The sequence below is a fragment of the Arabidopsis lyrata genome (assembly GCF_000004255.2).
Source record: "Arabidopsis lyrata subsp. lyrata unplaced genomic scaffold ARALYscaffold_8, whole genome shotgun sequence".
NCBI classification, from domain to species: Eukaryota; Viridiplantae; Streptophyta; class Magnoliopsida; order Brassicales; family Brassicaceae; genus Arabidopsis; species Arabidopsis lyrata.
Window position 1 is genome coordinate 12,443,336 of NW_003302548.1, and position 8,067 is coordinate 12,451,402.

At 37.8% G+C, this 8,067-nt stretch overlaps 2 protein-coding genes across 2 annotated transcripts; one reads left to right on the forward strand and one right to left on the reverse strand.

Annotated features, from left to right (window-relative positions):
• Positions 1 to 628: 628 nt before the first annotated feature.
• LOC9300024 (probable histone-arginine methyltransferase 1.4) lies at positions 629 to 4,543 on the forward strand. The gene is made up of 15 exons (XM_021034815.1): positions 629 to 923; positions 1,076 to 1,138; positions 1,274 to 1,379; positions 1,806 to 1,952; positions 2,063 to 2,166; positions 2,275 to 2,373; positions 2,457 to 2,526; positions 2,699 to 2,795; positions 2,871 to 2,925; positions 3,050 to 3,133; positions 3,220 to 3,297; positions 3,463 to 3,566; positions 3,678 to 3,850; positions 3,932 to 4,068; positions 4,276 to 4,543. The coding sequence occupies exons 1-15, from the start codon at positions 732 to 734 to the stop codon at positions 4,345 to 4,347; spliced, it is 1,581 nt and encodes a 526-aa protein (XP_020890474.1). The 5' UTR covers positions 629 to 731; the 3' UTR covers positions 4,348 to 4,543.
• A 251-nt stretch (positions 4,544 to 4,794) lies between these two features.
• LOC110230811 (isoleucine--tRNA ligase, chloroplastic/mitochondrial-like) lies at positions 4,795 to 8,014 on the reverse strand. Its single transcript, XM_021034822.1, has 8 exons — positions 7,886 to 8,014; positions 7,641 to 7,768; positions 7,385 to 7,549; positions 7,133 to 7,258; positions 6,747 to 6,820; positions 6,388 to 6,637; positions 5,872 to 6,051; positions 4,795 to 5,272 (listed from the first exon to the last, which is right to left on the reverse strand). The coding sequence occupies exons 2-8, from the start codon at positions 7,710 to 7,712 to the stop codon at positions 5,021 to 5,023; spliced, it is 1,119 nt and encodes a 372-aa protein (XP_020890481.1). The 5' UTR covers positions 7,713 to 7,768; positions 7,886 to 8,014; the 3' UTR covers positions 4,795 to 5,020.
• Positions 8,015 to 8,067: the final 53 nt, after the last annotated feature.

Below are 8,067 nucleotides of genomic sequence, written 5' to 3' on the forward strand. Positions count from 1 at the left end.
CTTGATAATCACTATCTCCTCCACAAAACCAATTCGTTCACGAGAAAACCAGAAATGAGAAGAGACAGAATCAAAGCCTATGCCGCGACGAGGAGAGGAAACGCCAAACTAAAGCACCACACAAACCAACCTCAACCAAAAGCTCCATCGCAATTGAACCACCGCAACCTAGAACCCCATCACACCTTCTCTAATCTTCAATTAGAGCCGCAAACAAGAGCCCCCCATGTCGCCTAGTCTCAGCAAAGCCAACCACCGGAAAGAACAGAGCCTTACCGAGGCATCACTCCATGACCCGCGAACAAAGACGCCTCCATCGCCAAAACCAACAGATCTAAAAACAAGACTAAGAAGCAAGACAAAAACAAAAGACCCTCCCACAGCTCTGACGAGAAGTCCAGCCGCCGGAGAGGGAAAATCGAAAATCGCCAAAGTTTTTTTAACATTAAATTAAAAAAATGGAACTGAATAACAGAAATAGCCAAAATTATCAAAAGCGCAAAAGTCAAACTAAGCAGCCCAGTCAACCAATGTACATCTGCCACGTAATATCAAAAAATCCAAAAGGAAAAAGAGAACGAACAAACTCCACTATCCCAACTAAATTACAGAAATACCACTCAGTTTCTTTCCCTTGAGCTTTTTCTCTTTCTCTCATCAGAAATCTAAAACCCTAAAAAATTCCTTTTTGATACATACTGTATCTATACATTCACCGTACCTCAAAAACAATGGAGATTCCATCTCTGAATAAGCAGCAAGAGTTCACTCTCGCCTCCGTCACTGATCTCACTTCTTCTTCCTCATCTCCTTCGTCATCTCCTGTTGTAGCCACGTTTTCATGCGTTAATGAAGTCAAGGAACTCCGATTTCAGGAATCTGAATCGTCTGATGGTTTCAGTTTTGATCTTAGTTCAACTCAGGTGGCTCCCGATTCAATCTATACATACACATACTGTATCTATACCTACTTAAGTGCCCTGAAACAATCTTTGTTTAGTTAGGATTATCGCATTACTCGTGTGCTCAGTTTCTGATCAAATGTACTGATTTGTTTTGTATTTTTGTTGCTCAGTTGTTCAAGTTGGGGCCGCTTCTGTTCATTTGTGTATCTGATCTTTCAGGTTCTGCAAAGGAGGTATGTGAAAGTGAAACGTCACTTTTTTTCTGAGTGTTTATGAGATTGGTTTCAGGAGATGATATTTCTGAGTGTGTCTAATTGATTATATTTGTTACTTGGTAATCTAATATGGTTTTGTTGATTTGTTACCAGAAATCGTCATTTTCTCGAGGAGTTGTAATAAAATTTAAAGACGACAAGGATAGCAAGGAATTTTCTGATTCATTTGAGGAATGTAAAAAGGATTCTGTTAAACAAGGTAAGGAATGTTATTACGTTTTCTTGTTGGTTTTTAGATGCACTTGACCTTATGTAAGTATGTTAAACAAGGTGATGTGTTTGCTCATTTTCTTGATGAGTTTACTTAAGAAAGGTTTATTTTGCATAGATGTTTTTTGGTTTGGTTGCTCTTATCTTTCATAGAGAATCAAATTTCGCTTTTTGAAACTAAGGTACAAGTTGAGACCAAGTTTTATCTTGATTTCAATAAAAACCTAAACCTCCTTTTTTCGCAACACTCCTTAAAAGAAGTTTTCGTAAGTGGAATGAAGATAGCGAATCAATGTGCTAGTTCCCCATCCTAGTTGTATCGTTCATCATAATCCCTTTTCATTAATCATAACATATACTCATGACTCTTGTTCGTACTCATTCTTTGATGGCTTCCTCGTTCTTTTGTTTCTAGGATCATCCTTTTTGAACGGAACTGTTGTTTCAGCTAATAAAAGCAAGTTCGATGATAAGATAGAGGCTGCTTCAGCCAAAATGTATTTCCATTATTATGGACAACTTCTACATCAGCAAAATATGCTACAAGATTATGTGCGGACAGGTAAGATCTCTGGCCTTTGTGTCTTTGTTACCTCAGAGGGATATCTTTTGTTTTCTTCGAACTGCAATTTGACCCAAGATTGCTCCTTTTTCTCATATTACTGTCTTCAGGTACATATCATGCTGCAGTCATGGAGAACCGCTCAGACTTTTCTGGCCGTGTTGTTGTCGATGTGGGCGCTGGAAGTGGAATTTTGTCATTGTTTGCTGCACTGGTAAGCATAAATTTAAGAAAATTTGGGCCCAAATGTTTAAAACTACTCTACGTCTGCATTTTTCTTTTGTTTTTTTGATATACGTCCATTATTTTCTTCCTAATTTAGGCAGGTGCCAAGCATGTGTATGCTGTTGAAGCGTCAGAAATGGCTGAATATGCCCGTAAGCTGATTGCTGGGAACCCATTGCTTGCTGAACGGATCACAGTAAGACCTGTAGTCCAGTTTCGCTAGTACATGTTTCATATATATCCATTTTTCTGATGTTATTCACGTTGGCACAAGTATAGGTCATCAAGGGAAAAATTGAGGATATTGAGTTGCCTGAGAAGGCCGATGTTTTGATCTCTGAACCAATGGGTATGTGTTTCAGAGACGGATTCTTTTCATGTGCTCTTCATGAAATTCAGAATCTTTCAGAAGGCAAAGTTTGGTCTGTGAGAAAATAAATGGAGAAAATCATTACTGATTCAAAGTTTTAATGATTTGTTTGAAAGATTATCTCTTATACTTAATAAATTTGTGTCTGTAGGCACCCTATTGGTCAATGAGAGGATGTTGGAAACATATGTTATTGCTAGGGACCGTTTTCTCTCTCCAAACGGAAAAATGTTTCCGACAGTTGGAAGGTAAAGCTGATCTTCGATAATTTTACTTTTCTCTCTCATAAATGTCTCCTTTCTCATGTAACTTTGTCACTGTAGGATCCACATGGCACCTTTCGCCGATGAATTCTTATTTGTTGAAATGGCAAATAAGGTACATAATGCACATCTTATCAGGAAGATATGTCTGAGATTGCTTATAACATAAAGAAAATGGTTGAATTAAGTATGCGATGGTTAGGCTTCCAGTAATTTAGGCTTTCTACCTCTCTATGCAGGCTTTATTTTGGCAGCAACAGAACTATTATGGAGTTGATTTGACACCTCTATATGTATCAGCCCACCAGGGTTATTTTTCCCAGGTATATCCATTTACAAACCAGTGAATCACTGATTAATTTTTGCTTATCTCATCCTTTACAATTTGTCATATTCACTGATTTTGTAGCCCGTGGTTGATGCATTTGATCCAAGATTATTGGTGGCTCCCTCGATGTTTCATATGATAGATTTCACTAAAATGACGGTATAGCTATTTTCTACATGAGATTCAGTTCCACAGTGTTTCCTTAACATCGAGGACAGTTTTCTGTCATACGATTTCACATCTATGGAATCTCTATGTGCAGTCTTCCCTGTTTGGTGAATGACATGATCCAAACTCATTTTAGCTGTCGATTCATTTTCACAGGAAGAACAATTTTATGAGATCGATATCCCGTTGAAGTTCACAGCGTCAGTGTGTACCAGGGTGCATGGACTTGCGTGCTGGTTCGACGTTCTTTTTGACGGGAGGTATCAAGCCATTACAATTTATATGTTTTCATCCTATACTTAAGATGAATATACGTTTTTTATCATCAAAGGTATACAATACAAACCTAATTTGTTATGTCTGTCCAACAGCACGGTACAAAGATGGTTCACGACTGCTCCTGGTGCACCAACGACCCATTGGTACCAAATAAGATGTGTTCTCTCGCAGCCTATTCATGTCATGGCAGGGCAAGAGATCACTGGTAGACTTCATTTGGTTGCCCACAGTGCTCAGAGTTATACTATAAATCTAACTCTCTCAGGTCAGTTACGCTTTCTGACATCTCTCCCTTTGAATCATATCATCTACTTTCGACTTTGTTTCTGATTGGCTCTTTAAACAGCTAAAATGTGGGGTCCCGGTGCCAATCAAGGTGGAATCCTCCAGACATCATCGTGCAAACTCGATCTAAAGGAACCCTATTATAGAATGTCTCAGCCACAAGTTTACCCTACACAAGAACCACCAGCTCAGTCGCAAGTAAGCGTTTGTTATTGTCTTGACTAAACAATTAAGATATGATCACTGTTGTGTTTAATCATTTGGCGTTGTATCATCCCTAGAAGTGTGATATACCATCATACATAACTATATCACCATTTTTGAAGCCATAAAACTCTCTTAAGTTTGCATCTATGCAAAGTATATCTCAGCATTATAACATGTGTGGGCATTCTCTTGGTGCAGGACATACATATACATAGCGATGACTTGGAAGAAGTAGAGTTACTACAACAAACCGCAAACGCTCAGCTCTAGAACTAGTAGAACTAGAACCGCTGCTTCTGTCCATGCCTTTGTACTTTGTGTTTGCTTTCTACGGTTTAGCTCCAACCCTTAATTTTCAGACATTAAATCTTGCGTATTAGTGTCTGGTTAAACTCTATTTAAACTATGTAGCCACGTGGTTTTTGATCCTCTACAAGCAAATGAATCACTCTATTTTGTGTGCTAAGCCAGGTTAATTGAACATATGTACTACTATGTTCTCTAGATCTAGTTTAGTAAAAAACGAGCAATATAAGCTCTCTTTTTTAATTTAAAGAAGGCTTATATTTCTTGTTTTTTTTCTATAAAAATGAGCAAATTTTTATAGAGTATCATATTTTACTTTTATATTGATAAAAAAGTACTATATTTTTACTTTAGAAAAAAAAAAGTAAGGTGGAATTTGCTACTTTTTTATTGAAATCTGTATTTTTTTTAAGACAATACAAAACAGAATAGATATAGTAGCGTGGGGGCGGATTTCTTACACTGCAAATTTTTAAAATTGAACCCTGAACGTTTCTGGTTTGATTTTTAAAAGCTCTTGGTGGAAGGGAACATATCAAAATTTAGGTTTATAGAGTTTACTGAAACAAAAATGAATCAGAGAATGTGAAAACTGTGCAATGGACAAAGGACTGTTACAGTATAGAGCGAGCAAATTTCAGGCTGAGCTGATCAAGGCTGCAACTGCTGGCTCAGGCGGATTAGCAACAATGACATTGAAGCAGCGTCCACAGAGAGTAGGATGGTTGGAAAATGACCCGACCTGGCCCGAGTAATTCCAGCACCTCTCACACTTGGACCCCTCAGCTCGTGACACACCAATCCACACTTTCTTATCTCCCTCTACATACTCTCCTGTGTGTTGCACACTGCTTACCATCTCCTTCTCCATTGAAGGCAATACTTCAACCTGTAATATGCATCCACATCAGTTTCATGGCTGTAGTCTCATAGAAATGTGCTCAATATGATCCAATCTCAACTTTAATCCAAAAATTGTGGATACTATCAAGGAGTTCAAGATGAACCACCATATTGGAATCTTTTGATCAATATGTGTATTCATTCATACCTATCTCTTAGGCATTTAGGGGGCTTTCGAGGATGTCTTCCAGAAATCTAATCCCTACATGTGTCTACTGCTATAAAAGTACTCTTCCTTTTACATCTAATTATCTAAACATTTAGCATTTCTATTAGGGTCCCAATACCATATCTAGGATAGGTAAAAACGGCCATATATATCAAAATCTGAGGAGAAAGAACCAGAGTGAATAAACCAAAATGTCAAAATTCCACTTTGTGCCCTATTTACACTAAACGTTGTACTTAGCTGTTCGCATAATGAATCTTATGGAGTGACTATAATGATCAATTGAGCCTACTTGTAGTTTGACCTGAACCTTACAAAGAAAAACCCAGGTATATTTTGATGGACATAATGGTTTTAATTTATCTTGATTTATAACCGAAATATGAATTTTGCACATAAGTAGATATAGTGCTTACTTGTGATGTTATGAATATGCGTTGCAGAGTGTCAGCCTCGTTCTTTGCTTCACTCATCTCTAGTAATTTTGTAGCCATTCCTGCATCTGCAGTGTACAGATACACCTTTGCTTCTAAACTGGAACCAATCATTTTATCATTACGTGCGAGCTCCAGCACTTTGTTCACCTCGGTCCTCAACTGTCACACAAACACCATAAGCATTTTTAAGATCCTCATTACATAATGCGCATCAAGTAAATGCTGTCCTGAAGAAGAATAAGGCCAGTAAATAAAGATTAAACTAAGAAGTTCTTCCTAAACACTTTCAATAATGCGATATCATAAGAACTGATTACATGATCATCTTGACATGACATCGAGTTGAATATTCTGATATTGTATAACATTTCATTGACTTCATCTCCACTAAATAGCAAAGGAGCTCTATTACTTTAACTATAAGCAGAATAGAGAGTATAAAGATGGGGAAAATTGCTGAGTTTATCCACTATGATTTTAGGAGAGTTTTAATACCCCGAGAAGCCTTTGCCAGAAGAGAACATCTTCAGCAGGAAATGAGAGCCATTGTTCGTTCACTGTAGGCCATTTAAGTTCGAAGACGAATTTTGCTGCAGAGCCATCTTCATTTCTGTACTCAAATGGAAGATTCTGCCAGACATCTTCTGCTAGGTGAGGTACTATCGGAGCAATCACTCTCAATATGGATAAAAGATGTGTTGAAAGAACTGTTTGACAGCTTCTTCGGGTAAAACTTGAAGTGCCCCTGAGAAAAAGATTTTTGGACCAGATTACGTTGAATAGCACATATGCATTAAGAAAATGTCTACATAGGTTGCAGCAAATATCAACCTAGAAGAAGTTGAGAATCTTACCCAGTATACAGTCTATCTTTAGCAATATCGAAGTAGAAATTTGACAGATCAACAATTGTGAATCGTTGTATGATCTGAAAAAAAGAAAGATAAGTTAGTAAGTTAGTAACACTGGTGATCTAGAACATGAAATTCAGCCTCCTGAGATTCAGCCGTCCATTGCAAATACATCAAGCTCACTCTCATCTTAATGGATAGTGATCCAATTGCTGAATTATAGTTTCTTAGATATATTCAAGCTTCTAATTGACAAACTAACTCTTGTAAGGGTAATCTATGTCTGTTTTCCCTGTTTTTAGTTAATGTGGCCTCTCTCCACTATCAAATTTAAGCAATTAATTAAATTGGCACAGTCAGAAAACGTGACACACGGAGAGGTTTGGTACCTGGAATATTTTAAAGAACTGGTAGTTCTCGTAACATTCGTGTATGTTCTTTACAACATTCTCAAGCTGAAAGAGAGCATGCTGATCAATGATAGGTAAATCCTCGTATGGAACATCATTATCAACCTACAAACCGCCACAACTTACAATATTATAAGATTGTCACCGACGCCAGTAAGCAAGACATCTTGACAAGTGGGGAAAGAGGAGAAAAACACTAGTCTATGTAAAGCTTAAGAGTTGGAAACCTACTCTCCAATCATGAAGATTGCCCAAGAGATATCTTAACGTTCCCCTCAACTTCCTATATATATCAGACATTTGCCGAAGAATCTGAGGACCTATCAGTACATCCCCTGTGTAATCTACACTAGAAACCCAAAGACGCATAACATCAGCTCCATAAGCAGGTGCGTCCTGGCATAAGAAGACAAACCCTTGTCAGGAAACAGATTGGATAGATAATGAAAATGTTTTCCTACAATGGGTTGTTATACCAGTGACAAACCTTTGAATTTTTCCCTCCTTCAATGACCAAACGTGGGTCCACTACATTACCTAGAGACTTGCTCATTTTCATACCCTTCTCATCCAATACAAATCCATGTGTTATAACAGCAGAATATGGAGCTTTTCCTATATCAATCATGCAAAATGTGAAGAAAAAAATAAAAGCCACTTTACACCAAGAAAGCTAAAATCTGTAGAATAATCTCAATTTAAAAGGCGATCATCATGGCGTGGACTTGTCACCTTGTGTTGCGATGCTTGTTAACAAAGAACTCTGGAACCATCCACGATGCTGATCTGTACCCTCTAGATACACGTCTGCAGGGAAACTAAGACCCTCACGTTTCCCCAATACACCAGCCCAAGAAGATCCTGGACATACAGATGAGAAAGAAAGTGAGTAAAATAGTTGTTGGGTGCTTGTG

Coding starts and splice junctions, on each gene's coding strand:
- LOC9300024 (XM_021034815.1), top strand. CDS start 732: ATGGAGATTCCATCTCTGAATAAGCAGCAAGAGTTCACTCTCGCCTCC. Junction 1,139..1,273: donor TTTCAGGTTCTGCAAAGGAG/GTATGTGAAAGT, acceptor ATTTGTTACCAG/AAATCGTCATTTTCTCGAGG. Junction 2,527..2,698: donor TTTGATCTCTGAACCAATGG/GTATGTGTTTCA, acceptor TTGTGTCTGTAG/GCACCCTATTGGTCAATGAG.
- LOC110230811 (XM_021034822.1), bottom strand. CDS start 7,712: ATGAAAATGAGCAAGTCTCTAGGTAATGTAGTGGACCCACGTTTGGTC. Junction 7,550..7,640: donor AAGGAGGGAAAAATTCAAAG/GTTTGTCACTGG, acceptor TTCTTATGCCAG/GACGCACCTGCTTATGGAGC. Junction 5,273..5,871: donor GCATATTCATAACATCACAA/GTAAGCACTATA, acceptor TGCATATTACAG/GTTGAAGTATTGCCTTCAAT.